The sequence below is a fragment of the Microcaecilia unicolor genome, chromosome 12, assembly GCF_901765095.1.
Source record: "Microcaecilia unicolor chromosome 12, aMicUni1.1, whole genome shotgun sequence".
NCBI classification, from domain to species: domain Eukaryota; kingdom Metazoa; phylum Chordata; class Amphibia; order Gymnophiona; family Siphonopidae; genus Microcaecilia; species Microcaecilia unicolor.
The window spans coordinates 51,675,478-51,694,358 of record NC_044042.1 but is presented as its reverse complement, the minus strand read 5'-3'; the positions used below and the strand labels follow the sequence as shown (position 1 = coordinate 51,694,358).

Genomic DNA, 18,881 nt, shown 5'->3' with positions numbered 1-18,881 from the left:
AGCCAGCCAGCAGCAATTCACACAGGTCAGCTCTGTGGCCTTCCTCCTACCAAGTCCTGCCCTCTCTACTGCAACTTTGGCAGGAGAAAGGCCACGGAGCTGGCCTGTGTGACATGTGCCAGCTGGCTACAGGAAAGTGTAAGTGACTCCAGTACCTCCTTGAGTGATACCCGTGGAGAGGAGAGGATTTTTTTTTTTTTTACTGTGGGAACAAGGCTTTTTACTATATCTGCGGTAATTTTTTTTTAAGTATTGCCGTTACCGCAGTATATCCGCAGAAATGGTAACCGTGTCATTCTCTAACTGGGCCTTTCTGGCAAGATACAAGCTCAGTAATTGCTATATGCCCTAATGGAAATGCAGATTTGTCTGACAGGTTATGCAGAGGCCCCAGGAGACTGAACATTTGTGCAATGGCTACACTGGTATTGGTAGTATTTAAATTATTATAAAGCTCCATTGTTAGACATGGAAAGGCGAGGTGCTGTGTGTAAACTAAATTTATCAACCAAAGATGGTAGAGTACAAATGAAGGTAACACAAAATGCCCTGGATTAGGGGAGGTATCTTATCAGTGGTCATGCTGTATAGTTGGTTGCAGGGATGTACAAGTATCCTTGCAGTGAGAGCAGTTGTAACTGTGGATGGGTTGATTTGATTTTATTCTGCCATCAACCAGTATGTTAGTGCATATGGCCATAGCCATGGCTGCATTTAAATAGCAGGCCTTTGTTTATGCATGGCTTGGTGATACAGCACAAGGATGAAGAATGGGTCAAACCTTTTGTTTTGCATAGCTTTGCTGCAGCAATGATTTTGAAAATATTAGTTGACAGTCTGTGGGAAATAGTACCATTATTCTCAGGAGAGAATGGATGGGAAGTGAACAATGGGAAATGAATTTTACAGTTAAAAGCACTACCTTACTCTATAATGTTTGAGAGCTTCTGGGGATCTTGAGTGATCTGTACAGTGGCTACAGAAAGTCTCCATCACCTTTGAAAATGTTCACCTTTTGTTGCCTTATAGCCTGGAAGTAAATTGCATTAAAATTGTTTGTTCCATATATCCCACCCCACAGCAGCCAAGTGAAAAATCCTTAAAAAAATGAAGTAGAAAAAGCATGCAAGAGCTTTTAACAAGTATTCACTTCCATTGTATTTTTTTTTTAATTTTTTGAAGTCTTTATTAATAGATAATACAAAACATCTGAAACATAGTACAATATGCAAACCATATTACATGTCATTTATGTAGGCCAAAGTATTCTCAAAAGTTCACGTTTATACAATACAAGTCAAAGTGATTATTGCTCTATGTACCAAAAAGAAAGTAATTCTTATTGCATTGAAGTGTCAAATAAATTAGTCAGATTTATGATTCCAAAACTTCACATTTTCAGAGTTTTCATTTATAATATTCTATTATTTACCCATCCCTCCCTCCCTGCCCCTCCCACCCACCCTTCCGGCACAACTTTAACAGAAACCTTAAATCAAATTATACATGAAGAAGAAAAGAATCCCAGATCTGATGCCATCTGCCTAATTGGTTATGCCTCTCTGCTAGAAGTCTTTCCATCTCGCAGGTGTATCTCAGTTTTTGGACCCATCTAGTGATAGGCGGAGTCATGGGCTGCTTCCAACATGCAGCAATTATAACTCTTGCGGCAGTTATGGCCTGTCCCACAAATATATGTTGGTTTCTGGAAAGGTTCACTGCTCCCCCAAAAAATAGAAAGAACATTGGGCTCCATGGCATTGGGCTGCCCGTCCATCCTTGTAACCTACTATGAATCGATCTCCAATAGGCCCTAACCTTCTTACAGGTCCACCATAGGTGGCCAGCTGTGCCACGTACCCCACAACCCCTCCAGCACAGCCCCGTCAATGTGGGGTAAATACGCTGAAGACGCTCAGGTGTCAAGTACCAACGATACAGCACCTTCACCGCATTCTCCCGGAAGGGCACATGAGACGACATCCTCACCACTGCCCGCTCCAACCTCTCCCATGTAGCTTCCTCCAGTTCCATACCCAGCTCCCTCTGCCAACTCTTCCTATGAAGTGTATAGCTCGGGGATTGTCTATTAATAATGTGATACAGGCGAGAGACCAGCCCAGCAGTCGTAGGTGGACCTTCACAGATAAGCTCTATCGCTGTTTGTTCTCTGGCCATAACCTCCCGAACTGCCCTTGTCTTAAGAAAGGATGCCAATTGAAAATAGGCGTATCGATCAGATCCCACTATCGGGAATTTCTCAAGAGCTGCAGAATAGGACAACAAATTCTCGCCATCAAATAAATGGCCCCATTGTCGTAGTCCCTCAGTGTACCATCTTGTGAATATTCCCCTTGTCGTACCGGGGTAAAACAAAGGATTATAGGCTATGGGTGACAGACGAGATAGTGTTGTGCGCCGGAGTGTGAACATGCTATCCCAGTTTGAAAGGGTAACATATATTGAAGGACATAATCCTGTTTCCAGGGACCTAAGTGAGCCCGGTATCCACATAAGGGCCCCCAAGGACCTATCACCTAGGGTATATTGTTCAAGCTGCACCCATTGCCTATCTGGGTAGTCCTGGAACCACTCCACTGCTGCGCGTGCCTGAACTGCTCTATAATACCAGGCCAAATTGGGTACTCCCAGCCCTCCCCTCGCCCTATCCTGATACAGAATCGTACGTGCTAAGCGTGGGCGTTTCCCTCCCCAGATAAAGCGCATTATACGATCTTGTAGCATTGATAGAAATCTACGTGGCATGTTGATTGGAAGGGCCTGAAACAAGTAGAGCAGGCGCGGTAAGACATTCATCTTTACTGCTGCTATTCGGCCAAACCACGAGAGGGTGATATCCCCCCATCTACCCAGATCCTCTGTAATTGCCTCTCCCAAACCTTTATAATTAGCCGAAAAGAGATCTGAGAGATCTGCTGTCAAGTTAATCCCCAGGTAGCAAATGCTCTTAGCCGCCCATCTAAATGCGTAGGAAGTCCTCAATGACTCCATAAGCTCCGTCGGAAGGGTTATGTTTAAGACTTCAGATTTGGACATATTAACTTTAAATCCCGACACAATCGAATATTCCTCTATTTCCCGCAGGAGCCCAGGGAAAGTGGTCAGGGGGTTAGTAACAAATAACAGAACGTCATCTGCAAAAAGGGCTAATTTATGTGTTCTCCCACCCATGGTGAGTCCCGATATATTGGGGTTAGCTCTCAACCTGGTTGCAAATGGCTCCATTACCATTGCAAATAATAAAGGAGACAAAGGGCAGCCCTGTCTAGTGCCTCTATGTAAGGGTATCATCCCTGAGTTACCCCCATTGACACGAACACAGGCTTTAGGGGAGCTATAGAATGCTTGTATCCATCCACAAAACTGTGGTCCTATCCCAAAGGTCTCCATCACCTTATACATAAATGGCCAATGCACCCTATCAAAGGCCTTTTCGGCATCTAAGCTTAAGAGACAAAGGGGTTTCTTCATTCTCTTAGCCAAGTATATTAAATCGACCACTCGCCTAGTGTTATCAGTTGCTTTTCTATAAGGGACAAATCCCACCTGATCAGGATGGATAACAGCTGGGAGCAAAGGTGCTAGACGGTTGGCCAGGACTTTAGCTAGAATTTTGACGTCAGCATTTAAGACAGATATAGGGCGAAAGGATCCACAATCCTTATGATCTTTATTCGGTTTGGGCAGTACTGCAATCCATGCTTCCAACATGGAGGTGGGCAAAGACTCCCCTTTCCCAATCAAATTAAATAAATCAGCCAACAGGGGGGCCAATTCAGGGGCATATTTCTTGTAAAATTCATTCGGGAAGCCATCTAAGCCTGGTGATTTACAGGAAGGTAAATGTTGAATGGCTTTTTGGACCTCAACCGGAGTTACCGGTGCATCTAGGGCTGCCCTCTGCTGGCTGGTTATAGAGGTCAGTTCACTCTCTGCCAAATAATCCAGGATAGCATTTTCAGGTGGATTGGTCTCCTGCGCATATAGTTTCTGATAAAATTCACTAAAGCGTTTCCTTATGGTCTCAGAGGTGTTCAACAACTCTCCTTTCGAGTCCCTAATGTGAGGGACCGTTCGGTCCACTCTTTGCCTACGCAGCTTTATTGCCAGGAGTCTACCTGCCTTATTAGTAAACTCGTAGGATCGGACTTTGTTTCTGGATTGTAACCAACTTAGCTGGTCAGAATAAATAGTATCCAGCTGGAGCCTCTGTCCACGCAGCTCCTCCAGAACAGAGGGGGAACCACCTGATTTATGCTGTGCCTCTAGGATCCTAATCCTGTCCAAGCACTGTGCCAGCTGGGCCCTCCGAACCCTCGCTCGCCTACTAGCTAACTGTATGAAGTACCCTCTTGAGACTGCCTTCATAGCATCCCATACCACGCTAAGGGGGGGGCCCGATTCCATGTTGAACTCCAAATACTCCTTCAGGACCTTCCTACACCCCTCTACAGCCTCCCCCTCCAGCAATAGGTCTGTGTTAAGTGTCCATCTTTGATCTTTGGCCTCAGCTCTGATACTCGACAAGGTTACCCAAACTGGGGCATGGTCTGAAAATGTAATGTTGCCAATTTCAGCTTTCGGGCCCCTCTCTGCTAATGTAACGTCGAGGAAGATATGATCGATCCGGGAGTATGAGTTGTGTACAGGAGAAAAAAAAGTGTAATCTTTGGTCGTCATATGAGTTAATCTCCATACATCCAGGGTGCCCAATGAACGGACCAAAGAGCCCAGTGCCACCGAGTCCCTAGACGTTGGATGTTGAGAGTTCCCAGATCTATCCAACCCGGGGTCCATAACCTCGTTGAAATCACCCCCCATAATCAAAGAACCCCGAGTGAATGCAGCCAGAGTGTTTTTCACCTTAGTGTAAAAGGACCCCTGATGTTCATTAGGGGCGTAAATCGAAGCAAGCGTGAGATCCACCTGATCCAGGACAATTTGCAAAAGTAAAAAACGCCCTCCCGGGTCCCGCCTAATTTTCTTTACTTGGACTGATATTGTTTTGTGGAACAGAATTGCCACCCCACGTTTTTTGGAGTCATCAGCAGAGGAAGCGAAGAAGGAGCATGGGTATTCTGGATGAGCTAACAGCCTCTCATGTGCCCTACGGAGATGGGTCTCCTGCAACAATACAATGTGCGGCCTAAACATCTGCATCTCTTTGAAAAACTTCTGTCTTTTCTGAGGCATATTCAGCCCCTTGACATTATATGATAAGATTTTTAAGTCTGTATTCATGCCTGGGATATTACATCAGCTTTCTCTCCCTCCAAGAGGGATTCATCCACTTCATGTCTTTGTTCTATCCAATACCAGTTGTGCTCCCTTCCCTCCCTAACCCTCCCTCCCCCTAGTGATGACCCTCCCCCTACCCATGTCCCCCCCATCCCCCCATGTCTAGCACCAACTAACGGGATCAAGTCCCAGTAGTGGGAAGCGAGGAAGTAACCCACCAGCATTCAGGCAACCCAGCCCCCCCTCCCCCCCCAAATACCTATGTCATCACCAATTTTATGGACCCAGATTGAGCAACCTTAATTACCCATCTTCATGATTGGTCCCTGCCCATTGTTCATAACCTTAAATTTCCCCTCCTCTTAATATCTTGTAACTTATGCAACTTCATTCACAAGGAGCCTCACATCCTTAATTACCATTTCCTCCATTAACTATAATATTAAAGTTCACTTTTGCTAAAGGTAGCATTAATAAACAAGGAACAAAACATATTCAAACTTGAGACAAAGAGTAACACCAATAACTCTTTGCAACATTACCAGCCAGGATATCAATTTCAGCCATTTTTCTTCTGGTAAAGTTCAGGTTTCATCCACAGCCACTTTTCTTTTTGGAATATTTCTTTTAGGAGTGGCAGGAATCCTTTGCCACTTTTGAAGCTTTGTCTTCGTGGCTGGGGCCAAAGCGCCAGGCGGTTTATTAGTCTGCACCAGGCCTGCTCCATGCAGGGATTTCCAAGCTTCCATCATCGACGTCACTCTCATCTTGACCCCCTGAAGTGAGTAAATCAAGGAAAAGGGGAAGCCCCATCTATATGTTATCTGTTCCTTGGCCAAAATGTCCAGAACTGGCTTCATGAGTCGTCTTTGCTGCAGAGTGAACTGTGATAAGTCTTGATAGACAGACACAGTGGCCCCACCAAATTCCAAGTTAGACTTTTTCCTGGCGCAGTTAAGCAATTGTTCCTTTGTTTCATACCTATGGAATCGGGTGATAATGTCCCGCGCTCTGTTTTCCTGCCGCTGACCCAGGGATCTATGTGCTCTGTCGATCTCAATCTTTACCCCTTCAGCGTCGGCCCCCAGCAAGCTGGCACACAGTGTCTGTACAATTTGAATAACATCCTCTGTTTCTCCACCCTCAGGAACTCCACGGAATCTCAGATTATTTCTCCTTCCCCTGTTTTCAAGATCATCAAGCTTATATGTTAGATCTATTTGTTTTTGATCTAAAGCTTGGAGATTGGTCTCGACTGAGTGTATGGATTCAGAGTGCTCATCCACCTTGGCTTCTACCTCCTCAACTCTGTTCCCCAGCTCACGGAGGTCAGAGCTCAACGACTCCATTCTTTCCAAAATCTCATCCCTCGATTTATTTATATCAGCTTGTATACCGCTTAGGATCTGGCGAAGTTCGCCTGAGATTCCTTTTTTAATATGCGGTTTCCGCGATTCCGCTAGTGAAAGCGCTGAGTCAGAGTCAGAAGGAGAGACCGGCGCCATTACCTCGTGGCGCTTCGCGGTTTTGGCCGGCCCGCCGTCAGCTGCCTTCTCCTGCACTTTAGCTCGCGCCGAAGTCGCTTTACTCATCTTAAATTCAATGAGGAGCAGCGGAGAACACTGCAGGCCGATCCAAACAGGTTGGTGATAGCTTTTTATAGCTTTTGTAGTTGTCGAGGAACGGGAGCTAGAACGCTAGGCAGCCATCAGCTTCGGTGACGTCACTTCCCAGAGTCACTTCCATTGTATTTTTATAGTAATCCCAAACACTTTAAGCTCTAGTGTAACTAGTTGCCTTCAAATGATTCAGCACCAAACACCAAGTGAATTGGTCTCTCTTGTGTTAAACTACCGATTCACTTGATGATGGGATAAACTCAGCAGTTCTTGTTGGTTCTATTTGTATTAGCACCAAGGGGTAACCTAAGAGATAAGGAGGGAAAAAAAGGACTTTGAGAAAAAGTTAGCGAAAATACATAGTAAAAAAAATTTTTACATACATCAAAAGCAGGAAGCCGGCTAAAGAATTGGTTGGGCCGCTGGACGAAAATGGTGTTAAAGGGGCAATCAGGGAAGACTGAGCCGTAGCGGAGAAATTAAATGAATTCTTTGCTTCGGTCTTCACCGAGGAGGAGTTGGGAGGGACACTGGTGCCGGAAAGCATATTTAAAGCAGGCGAGTCGGAGAAACTAAACAAATTCTCTGTAAACTTGGAGGATGTAATGGGTCAGTTCTGCAAACTGAAGAGTAGTAAATCACCAGGACCTGATGGTATTCATCCCAGAGTATTAATAGAACTGAAAAATGAACTTGTAGAGCTACTGTTAGTAATATGCAATCTATCCCTAAAATCAAGTGTGGTACCGGAATACTGGAGGGTAGCCAATGTTATGCCAATTTTTAAAAAAAGGTTCCAGAGCAGATCCAGGAAATTATAGACCGGTGAGTCTGACGTCGGTACCGGGCAAAATGGAAGAGGCTATTATCAAGAATAAAATTACAGAGCACATACAAAAACATGGGCTGATGAGACAAAGTCAGCACGAATTTAGTGAAGGGAAGTCTTGCCTCACCAATCTACTGCATTTTTTTGAGGGGGTGAACAAACATGTGGACAATGGGGAGCCGGTGGATATTGTGTATCTGGATTTTCAAAAGGCGTTTTACAAAGACTCCTGAGGAAACTGGAGAGTCATTGGATCGGAGGTAGGGTATTACTGTGGATTAAGAGCTGGTTGAAAGATAGGAAGCAAAGAGTAGGGTTGAATGGTCAGTATTCTCAGTGGAGAAGGGCAGTTAGTGGGGTCCCGCAGGGGTCTGTGTTTTGGACCGCTGCTTTTTAACATATTTATAAATGACCTAGAGATGGGAGTAACTAGTGAGGTAATTAAATTCGCAGATGACACAAAATTATTCAGGGTCGTCATGTTGCAGGAGGAGTGTGAAAGATTACAGGAGGACCTCGCGAGGCTGGGGGATTGGGCGTGCAAGTGGCAGATGAAGTTCAATGTTGACAAGTGCAAAGTGATGCATGTGGGTAAGAGGAACCTGAATTACAGCTATGTCATGCAAGGTTCCGCGTTAGGAGTTACGGACCTAGAAAGGGATCTGGGAGTCATCGTGGATAAGACGTTAAAAACTTCTGCTCAATGTGCTGCTGCGGCGGCTAAGAAAGCGCACAGAATGTTGAGTATTATTAGGAAAGGAATGGAAAACAAATACGAGGATGTTATAATGCTGTTGTATAGCTCCATGGTGCGACCGCACCTCAAGTATTGTGTCCAATTCTGGTCGCCGCATCTCAAAAAAGATATAAAGGAATTAGAAAAGGTGCAGAGAAGGGCGACAAAAATGATAAAGGGAATGGAACGACTTCCCTATGAGGAAAGGCTGAGAAGGTTAGGGCTCTTCAGCTTGGAGAAAAGACGGCTGAGGGGTGATATGATAGAAGTCTACAAAATAATGAGTGGAGTAGAGCGGACAGATGTGAAGCGTTTGTTTACACTTTCAATCAACAACAAAACCAGGGGACACAATACGAAGCTAGAATATGGTAGATTTAAAACAAATAGGAGAAAGTTTTTCTTTACTCAGCGTGTAGTTAGACTCTAGAACTCGTTGCCGGAGAATGTAGTGACAGCAGCTGGCCTTACAGAATTTAAAGGGGGTTTGGGAAGAGTCCATTGAACATTATAATTTTTTTTTTTGGGGGGGGGGGGGGTTGCCGGGTTCTTGAAGACTGGATTGGCCGCTGTCGGAGACAGGATGCTGGGCTTGATGGGCCCTTGGTCTTTTCCCAGTATGGCGGTGCTTATGTACTTATGTAAGACAAAGTTATGAAAAGGCTTAGAGCAGGAGAAATCCTTGAATATCACTTGGGTAATTATTAAGAAGCAGAAGGTGTATGGCACCTCCAAAAACCTATTTACATCAAGCTGTCCATACAAACTCGATTACAGAGCAAGGAGGAGTCTGATCAGTGAGGCAACCAAGAAATAGTGGCAACTTTGAAAGATCTACAGGCTTCTTTAGTCTAGACTAGTCAAAGTTTGCATGTAGCAACAATATCCCAAGCTCTCCACAGAACTGGCCTGCAGGGTAGGGTGGCAAGAAGGAAACCATTACTCAAGAAAGTCCACATTAAATCCGAGATCTTGTAGTCTTATGGCAGAAGGTTTTGTGGCATGAGCAGTAGCATAGCCATTGAGGGGGAGAAACACTTTTGGCTCAGGCCCCCTCCACAACTGAAGTACATATCGAATGTCTGGCAGGGATGCCCAATCCCCACCAGTGGACAAGATCCGCTGCCTGAACGGCCCAAGAACAAAGAAGTCAGTGGCCCCTTTTCTAGCTGCCGATGTTTGCGCTCTTTGCGCATGCTCAGTTCATGCGCAAACAAACCATATGCGAAGAGTCCAGACATTGGCGGTTGGAAAGGAGGCTGCTAACTTCTTCCTGCTTGGGCAGTTCAGGCAGCAGATTTCATCTGCTGACAGGGATTGGGAATCCTCATCTGCACCCCCCCCCCCCCCCAGTCATCCCCTGGGCATCCCCCAAAATCCAGTGCTGGCTACGCCCCGGGGCATGAGAAAACTAACATAAGAATGCTTTGGCCTGAATGTAAAGCTTACATTTGATACAAACCCAATATATCACCTTGCTAAAAGACTGCCATCCCTTACTGTGAAGCATGGATAAATGTCAATTCCTCGAGGGAAAACTTGCTGCCCCTGCCAGAAAGCTGAAACTGAGGCAGAAGCTTAATTTTAACCGTGGTGATAACTCAAAGCACACAGCCAGAGTTACAGTACAGTATCAAGAATAGCGCCCCCACCTCAATCCAGTTGAAGCGCACTGCCAGAGCTACTTAGATTATCTAAGGAACAAGAGCCCTGACCTCAATTCAGTTGGTAATTTGTGGCATTAGGATATTTCCGCTTAGCAAGGGTGCTCAAGAAGGGAGTCTTAACCTGGAAATCTAGGTTTCACTAATAGGCATATTTTCAAAGCACTTAGCCTTCCAAAGTTCCATAGGTTTCTATGGAACTTTGGAAGGCTAAGTGCTTTGAAAATATGCCTCTAAGTCTCTTAAGCCCTACCTTACCTCTGGGTGTTTGAGGTATCTCAGGGAGCTCTGAGCACCTCTAGGTGTGTGTGATTCAGTTTTGTATTACAATGAGCCTGACAGTAGATAGAAATATTGTGAGAGTCCCGAGTTTGGCCTGATGCAAGCTGGAGATGCTGGGGGAACAGCAGAAAGGGTGAGTATGGAGAGCAGCAAGGAGGGATTTTGCAGTAAGATGCCCACTCAGTTGACAGTGATGAGGGAGTTTGCAATGGAGAGGCTGGGTTAGTGTGAGAAATCTATTGTAATCACTTTAGATGCCATTTGTGGAATTGAGGAATTATCTTTCAAACTATGAATAGCCTATGTATCTAAGAAATGTTTCTTTAAATTGAATATTGATCTGCTCAGTTAGGTCTTATTTTCTAGCAAGGCCTTAAGAACGTTAATCCACTCTACAGTTCTGAGTAGCATTGATTACTGCAGTTCCTTGCTTAAAAGAATTTGGTTCCTTCAAATCTTTAAAATACAGTAGTAAAATTGATCAAAGGTGCAAGAAAATGGGATCATGTGATGCCATTTCTTTAAAAAAAAAAAAAAAAAAAAGAGCATTAACTTTCAGTCTCCTAATGGTGCTGTGGAGCTCTGTATCCCTCAGTATTTCTCGGTCTCCTCAGCAGATGATAGGTAGGTGCTGTGGGCTCTGGATTATTTTTAACTTGTTTGAGATTTTTAAAAAAAGGGGGGGCACTTTTCGGGAACAACAGATCGAGAGACTTGTTTTTTTAAAAAAACAAAACAAAACTGAAGAGCTGCAGGCTCTAGTGGCAAAATGTTAAAAAAAAAAAAAAAAAGAATAACCCTTTGGGGGCAAGGTGCTTTTCGGCACTAAATTGCACCGCTAAGCTTCGCTCTTTCAGGAAGCGATGGAGGACCCCTCGGGCCCTCCGCTGGAGGAGGAGCTCATTGTTGAGGATGAGTGGGCTCAAGGAGTCCTGAAAGAGGACTTGGAGCTACCTATGTGGAGGATCCTTCTCTGGTCCATCTTTTTTCAGTGGCAGGAGCTCCCCTGGTTGACCTCCCAGGTCCTGCACCATCTGGGGTTGCCGAATGAACAACTCGTGGTTCCTCACAAAGAGGATCCCTCCTGAAGGGCACCTGTCAACCTCCCAAGATTTTTTCCATGTAATGAGGACCTCAGGGAGCTTATGGAGGCACAGCAGCAGTCGGATGCTCTACTGTGCACGCTTGGGCTATGGCCCGGTTGTATCATTTCAAGGATGGTTCCGGGTTCAGGTATGGTTCCGGGTTTCTAAGGTAGATGTGTTGGTCACAGCAGTGACCATGAAGACTGCCGTTCCTGTGGGAAGCAGAGCAGCTTTCAAGGATCCACAGGATCGGTGCTTGGAGGCACATCTTAAGTGTTCCTTTGAGGTGTCGACCTTGGCCCTGCAAGCGATTATGTGACGAGGGTGTGTTTTCGTTGGGCCGAGAACCTCTTGGATGATTCGGGTGAGGAATTGGATGCCCTGGGTATGTTTTGTTTTGTTTTTTTGTCCAAATTCCTTTATGATCTGGTTAGAACCTGTCTCTTTCCGTGACAGAGTGGTGGATGTGGCATCCAAGGTCCACCTCAGCCAGTTGCCTTTTTGGTGTACCTTTCTGTTTGGGAAGGATCTCAAGAAGTTGGTCAAGGACCTTGGGTCCGAGTCTAATGTCCCGCATTTGCCGGAACTTTGGGCTTGCTCGGCTGCCTGCAGTGCCTCCCCGGGGCAGTCCCAGGACGATTAGCAATCCTGGTTTTCGTGTTTTGTGGGTACCTCCAGAGGCTGGGGTTGGACTAGGTCTCAGGGCTTTCAGGGATGCAAGGATGGAGCCCTTGGGGCAGGAGCTCCTCGTGCTTCCCAATAAAGTTTTGTGGGCCCACTGTCTGATGGCCCCCATAGTGTGGGGCCTCTTGCAGTGTTTTTACCAGAGTTGGGTCCACATCACATCTGACCGGTGGGGCCTGGATCTGTTGTGAGCCAGTTACCTTCTGGAGTTTTGCTGACTTCTGCGGGATCAGTTTCTGCTGTCTCTCTGTGGCTTGCTGTTTGCCAGATGTTGAACCATCTCGGAGTTGAATCAGTGCCACTGTGCAAGATCTTTTCTGGCAGGTATTCCATCTATTTTGTAGTTGCAAGAAGGAGGGCTCGTATCGGCCCATTTTGGATCTCAAGGGCTTCAACAGGGTCCTTCTGTTTTCCTTGTTCCACATGTAGACTCCACGGTCCGTGATTGTGGCTATGTGCAAGGGCAAGTTTCTCACAGCATTGGACCTCTCCGAGGCTTACCTCTACATTCCCATCCATCCTGATCATCACAAATTCTTATGCTTTGCAATCCTGGGCCAGCATTAAAAGGTCTGGGTGCTTCCGTTTGGTTTGGCCATGGTGCTCAGGACTTTGGCCAAGGTGATGGCGGTCCATCTCCAAATGGAGGGGCTGTTGGTGCACCCCTACCTGGATGATTGATTGATCAGGGTCAAGTCTTACGAGGAGTGCGGGTCACAAATCAGCTGGCGTCAATGTTGCAGCATCTCGGCTCAACATGGCAGAGAGTCAACTTCAGCTCACCCAATCCCTGTAGCATCTGGGTGTATTCTTTGATACAGCAATGGGCAAGGTATTCTTGCCTAAGTCTCGGATGCTGAAGCTTCATTCCCAAATGCTGGCCTTGTTGGGACATCGCTCCCCATCCGTGTGGAGTATTCTTTAGGTCCTTAGCTCCATGGTGGAAACAATCGAGATAGTGCCATGGGTGAGGACTCACACACATTCTCTGCAGCGGTCCTTGCTATCTCACTTGTTTCCAATGTTGGGCGACCTTTGGGTTCTTCTTCCCTTGTCCAGGTTGGGGCAGACTGCGCTGATGGCTGGCCCATCTCATCTGGTACTGGTGACAACGGTTACTAGTCTTCTGGGCTTGGGAGCACACTGTCTCTGCCAGTTGGCCCAGGGCTGTTGGTCGCCAGAAGAGGCTCTGTGGTCTATCATCCTTCTGAAGACCAGTGTCATTTGTTCAGCTGTGGTGGCCCTTCAGCCCCTTCTGGAGAACAAAGCGGTCCGGGTTCTATTGGACAATGCCACAGCTGTGGCATATGTGAATCGTCAAGGGGGCACCAGGAGCAGAGACTTAATACTGGAGGTGACCGAGTTGTTCACTTCTCAGCTCGGCACGTGGCTAGCATGTTGAATATGCAGCAGAATTCCTTGGCCAAACCCTTCTCAATCTGGGAGAATGGTCCCTTTCCGTGGAGGCTTTCCACTCTCTGGTGGGGACCCCGATCATGGATCTTTTAGCCAAGGCTCAGAATGCCAAAGTGACACATTTCTTCAGTTGGCAGAAGTTGATGTTGGAGGGCCTCAATGCCCTTGTCTAGCCATGCCCGCAGAACAGCCTGCTGTATGTGTTTCCCCTGTGGCCCCTGGTGGGTTGTGTTCTTTAGCGCATAGAGGCTCACAGGGGGCCAGTGGTGCTTATTGCCCCAGACTGGCCTTGCCATCCATGGTACGGGGATCTAATGCACTTGCTGGTCGACTGGCCCCTTCGTCTGTCTCTCACAACTCCCCTGCTGTTTCAAGGCCCAGTGGCCATGCTGGACACAGCATGATTCTCGTTTATGGCGTGGCTCTTGAACAGGCATGGTTGTTGAAGCACGGTTATTTGGTGGCTGTCATTTCTTTGTTTTGTGCGAGGATGCGGTCCACTTCGCATATATCAGGGTCTGGCGCATTTTTGAGGACTGGTATTTGGACCGCGGGGTGGTACCTCAGCGGTCCTCCATCACAGAAATCTTGCAGTTCCTCCAGGATGGTTTGCAGAAGAGGTTGGTCTTCTCGTCATTGAAGATCCATTTGGCGGGTCTCGTGGCCTTTCAGGGGCCAGTCCAGGATTGTCTGCTCTTGGTCTATCCCGAAGTTGCCTGTTTTATTTTGCAGGTAGTTCATTTTTTGCGCCCTCCAGTAAAGTCTACCATTTCACCTTGTGACCTGAATCTACTGCTGGCCGCATTACTGCACTTTCCCTTTGAGCCTTTACAGAAAAAGAAAAGCAAACAACAGGAGATTATCTAAGAGAGGCATAAGCCAACCAGACTAACTTGGCAGTGTGTTTTGTGCCACAGGACATTAAGATAGTTCCTGCTTAATTCTTGGTTGTTCCAGTTCCCTATGGGGCTATTTAGGGAGATCTGTTGTTTCATTGTATTTTCTTCTTTTTGGTTTTGTCCATAGAAATACTGAGAGATACAGGGCTCCACAGCACCAAGTGTAGCCACTTCACAGTGTATCAGTCTTCCCATCTGCTGGTAGGAAGACATATACCCACTCGTAGGGCATGATCTAGAGCAACTAAAGGACAGTAAATTAGCAGATAAAACGTAATTTCTCCATTGTCTCTATCTTTCTCTTTAATAGATTGTAATTGTCTTTGTTTTTTCCTTTTGCTGTTAGACTATCTTTTTATTAATGAATATAGTAAACCGCTATGCCAGAATTTTGAAATGGGGTTATATCAAATTGCAGCCTATACTGTAAACTGTTATTTGGTTGCAATGGCATTTCCATCAGGAGCGTGCTTCTTTTGCTTTGTTTCTTATGACCAGGAGACTAAGCTATGGCACAGGTCCAAAAACCAGAAGATTTTGGTCAGAGAACAACCCAGATGCAGTTAATTCAGGTCTCATTGATTTAGGATAAAATGGTTATTCATGGGAAATTTGAGAACTGTACCAGACGACTACATGTACATGTTTTGAAGTTTCTGCAGTTGTAAATAATTACCTCTAAAGATCTCCTTTCTAAATATTTGAGGAAGGTGTTGAAATTCCTGGACTTGGCCTACCCCCCCCCCCCCCCCCCCCCTTTAAAATGTTCTTGGATCTACCTTTGGGGCAGATGGAAGGAAGCTATCGGGAATGGGGAGGTTTTAGTAACATGCCTGGTGACCAGTTTGGACTTGACAGAGAAACTGGAATGCTTGTAAGTGAGAGAGGATGCTATCAGATGAGTGACACTTCTTGCTACCTTTGTTTTTGCCCAAGACAAACATAGAAAAATGTAGGCAGATAGAGACCATATCCAGTCTGTCCTTCCATGCCATAAAGACTTCATAATGCATTTTTCTTTCATGCTTAGAGCACAGCATCCTAGCACCTATATATCAGTGACCTTTACCCCCACAGTGTGTCGATGAGTGGGGGGAAATAACCTTAGTATTTAAATTCTTGCAAGTCTGATGCACTGAAACATTATGAAGAAACTTTGAGAGCATAGACTTTCTATAGTCACTGTTACTTCTACTAATAACTATTTTTATTACATATGGTATGAATTATTGTTTACTACAGGGTTGATATTCAAAGTTCCTGCATGGTTAAATCGCATTGGCTGACCTAGATAGTTAAACTGAATATTTAAGCAGACCACTTCGGTACTATCCTGTTAGTGCCAGGGCAGTCCGGGAGCGGAGCGGAGTTGAGACAGAGCCAGAAGTTATCCAGGCACAATGCTATTCAGTGGTTAACTTAGAACAACAAAAAGACAGGGTTGCACTGAATATTCAGCCAGTGGTGACCAACATGTAAAGAAACAGAGACCCTCACTGGCTGAATATTGCCCCTTGAGTTTCCATCTGCAAAGTAATTATTTTAAAACTTTTTATTGATGACCATGGAAAAATGCGATAACAGAAGAGCGAAAATAATGAATACACATCAGCAGTCAAAGTAAATAAATACAACCTTGATTTCTGTTGAACTTCCAAGTTACCAAGGGTCTCTTTGCTTGTTTTAGGCATTTGGTTTATTGCATATCGGACATCATGCTGAGCATTCTGATGCGAGAGGAATTGGAGGAGATGATACCAGGATCATTATCTGAAGATGCCAACAGAAAGGAGTGATGGTGCTGCAGTATCTATTGAGGGCTGCAACACATTGAGGAGAATTTAGTTTTGGTAAAGAGAATGGACTGAGCAGTCTAGAACTAAACTGTGCATCCAGCTTTCTCTTTTTTGTTTTCCCAGTTGGTTGGTTCACTACCTGTGCCTGGTCTGACTGGATGAGGATAATATGGAATATATGGTTACATCAGGCAGCAAGCCCTGTGATGGAAATTGTGAAAAGTCTGGCTGCTCTCAGTGACAGGTGCCTGGTTCATATCATGCAGAATTGCAGCTTTTTTTAATGGGGTGAAGTCCTGGGACCATGAATCCTGCTGGTATTAACCCCCTTATCTGTCAGTATTCGTGAAAATCAGAACTTAACTATCCAGTTGTTTAAAGAAAGGAAACCTTTAGTTTGGGCGTTAGAACCAAAATACATACTCCATTATTTGGCATAGCCCTGGAAAGAACATAAAGAGATCTAGACTGCTTTTTCACTTTTATCCAGGTGCAGACACTGCAGTCAGTGTCTTTAGTGATAGAAGGTTGCAAACTCAATAGCCATGGTGACCATGCATATCTGCCTCAGATGGTGGCTGTCTTAAGAGTCTCTGTTGTGCTATGACCAGCAGGTGATCATAAGAACAATTTTGAACCTTTCTCAAAGACTGAGAGTGCTTCCTCAGAAGCACATTTCAAGGACACCTAATTGCATATAGCGCCAGCTGGATTGGAATCGGAGTCTTGTTCTCCTCTTTCAGGCTACCTGGGGTCGTCTAAGCTGGTCCCTCACACCCTATTGTCCCTTATGATGCAGCCAAAGTGTTCTGTTCATTCTCAGACATCGTGGCAGAATAACCACACAGGCAGAATATGTTTTTCTTTTTTTGTCGTTGTGGCCAACTCATCAAGCTGGTAGGCACCTTGACAGCAAAAATGTACAGATAAATATCTACCTTGAAGGAGTTATGAAGGAAACAGAATGTCTAAGTTAGAATGTCTCCATTTAGTACCCTGAGGGCTAAAGCTAAAACAGCAATGATTAAATATCAGCAAGAGAAAGTTTGCCCTTATCGTCCAGAAATCAGGGACCTAGCATACATTTGTAATATACAACAAGTCTGCTTAGTCTCTTTGTAGCCAGTATGAAAGAGACTTTGGTAGCATCTATATAGCTCTGTGTTTCTTCACCCAGGTACTGTTCCACATGAACATTCTGTAGGGAGATTTGAGGTATGAGAATAGAGATTTTTCTAGCTAGGGTGGAAACTCTGATAAAATACGTTGGGAAAATACATGTGGTTATGGCAGGGGTTCTCATCCCAGTCCTCGGGACACACCAAGCTAGTAGGTTTTCAGCATGAGATAAATTTGCATCCACTACTTCCATTGTATGCAAATCTATCTCATGCATATTTTGGGTGTTCTGGGAACCAAACTGGCTTGGTGTGTCCCGAGGACAGGATTTAGAACCTCTGGGTTATGGTGATCTCCTGTGCGTCAAGAAAAGATGATATGTGAATATATGGAAGTCTCTTTAACGAAGAAAGATTAACCAATATAGTCATAGGGATAGATGTTTCCTTGACACATAGAAACTGAAGATAATTTTATAAGGGAGTGCCTAGGTAAAGCATTTTTAAGGTGCTTGTGTGAAACCTATCTTAAGACAAATAGGTGCCTACTTATCTTTATAAAATACTAGCCCAAGTGGCAGACGTGAACATTTACATCAACCCTAGAGCTGGTGTAAGTGCCTACACCAATATTTGTGAAGTGTGCATGTAAACTGTAGTATTTTATAATCTACATGCGCACGTGCATTTGCTACCCAAACTCCATTCCTGTGCATACCTACTGGCAAAGCATGTGCCATCATTTCAAAGTGCATACTTTGTGGTGGCCTGTATTTTATAAGATACCATATAAACGTTGCCACATCTGCATGTAAATGGGGGTATGCACTTTAGTGCTTGAAGTATTTGCCCCCCCCCCCCCCCCCCCCCCCCCCCCTTATAAACTTTCTTGCCACATGTCCAGAGACCTCAAATAGAAATATGGAGTTCTTCATGGCTTTGGAAAACAAATTGCAACCAATGTCTTGAAACCTCAGGCAGACACATGTACTGGGTTTCTCTGACTTGGACAAGAGTTGTAGCAAATGTAGGATGACCATGCAAGCATACAGCACTTATGCTCCTTGACTTTGGTGAGCATCATGGCATAGATGTGTGCAGTTACCTGAGTTGTTGGATTGGAAGCATTTAATGACGTTAACCTCCATGCAAGAGGATGTGAGCCGTCTCCCTTATTCACCATATCATCCATTCTGTTGCATTAATGATGATGATTCTGCCCTCCAGGTAACTGGAAAGATGCCACTATTTACAGAAGTTAAAGGGAGAAGGGAGGATAGACTAAACCTCTCTTTGTTTAGGGATTATATTGTTGCTTGGAACACATATGTCCGCTGATACTGTAAATTGAGCTTATACATTATATATTTATTTTGAATCTCATAAACCGAGGAGACCTATGAATAAACTTCCATGTTTTATAAGTTGTAAGCAGCCTATTTAGCAAAGTGATAGACTTCTCAAGTGACTGGCATCTTGAGCCTTGACTGAAAC

The 18,881-nt window shown here is 45.0% G+C and overlaps 1 protein-coding gene across 3 annotated transcripts in view; it reads left to right on the top strand.

The window, feature by feature from the left end:
• Positions 1 to 17,640, top strand: part of SNX19 (sorting nexin 19) — a 79,133-nt gene extending 61,493 nt beyond the window's left edge. For all 3 annotated transcript variants that reach the window (XM_030220592.1, XM_030220591.1, XM_030220590.1), the window contains one exon: positions 16,161 to 17,640. In XM_030220592.1, coding sequence (XP_030076452.1) covers positions 16,161 to 16,269 — 109 coding nt within the window. In that variant the 3' untranslated portion in view covers positions 16,270 to 17,640. The remainder of the gene's footprint in view (positions 1 to 16,160) is intronic.
• The last annotated feature ends 1,241 nt before the right edge of the window (positions 17,641 to 18,881 follow it).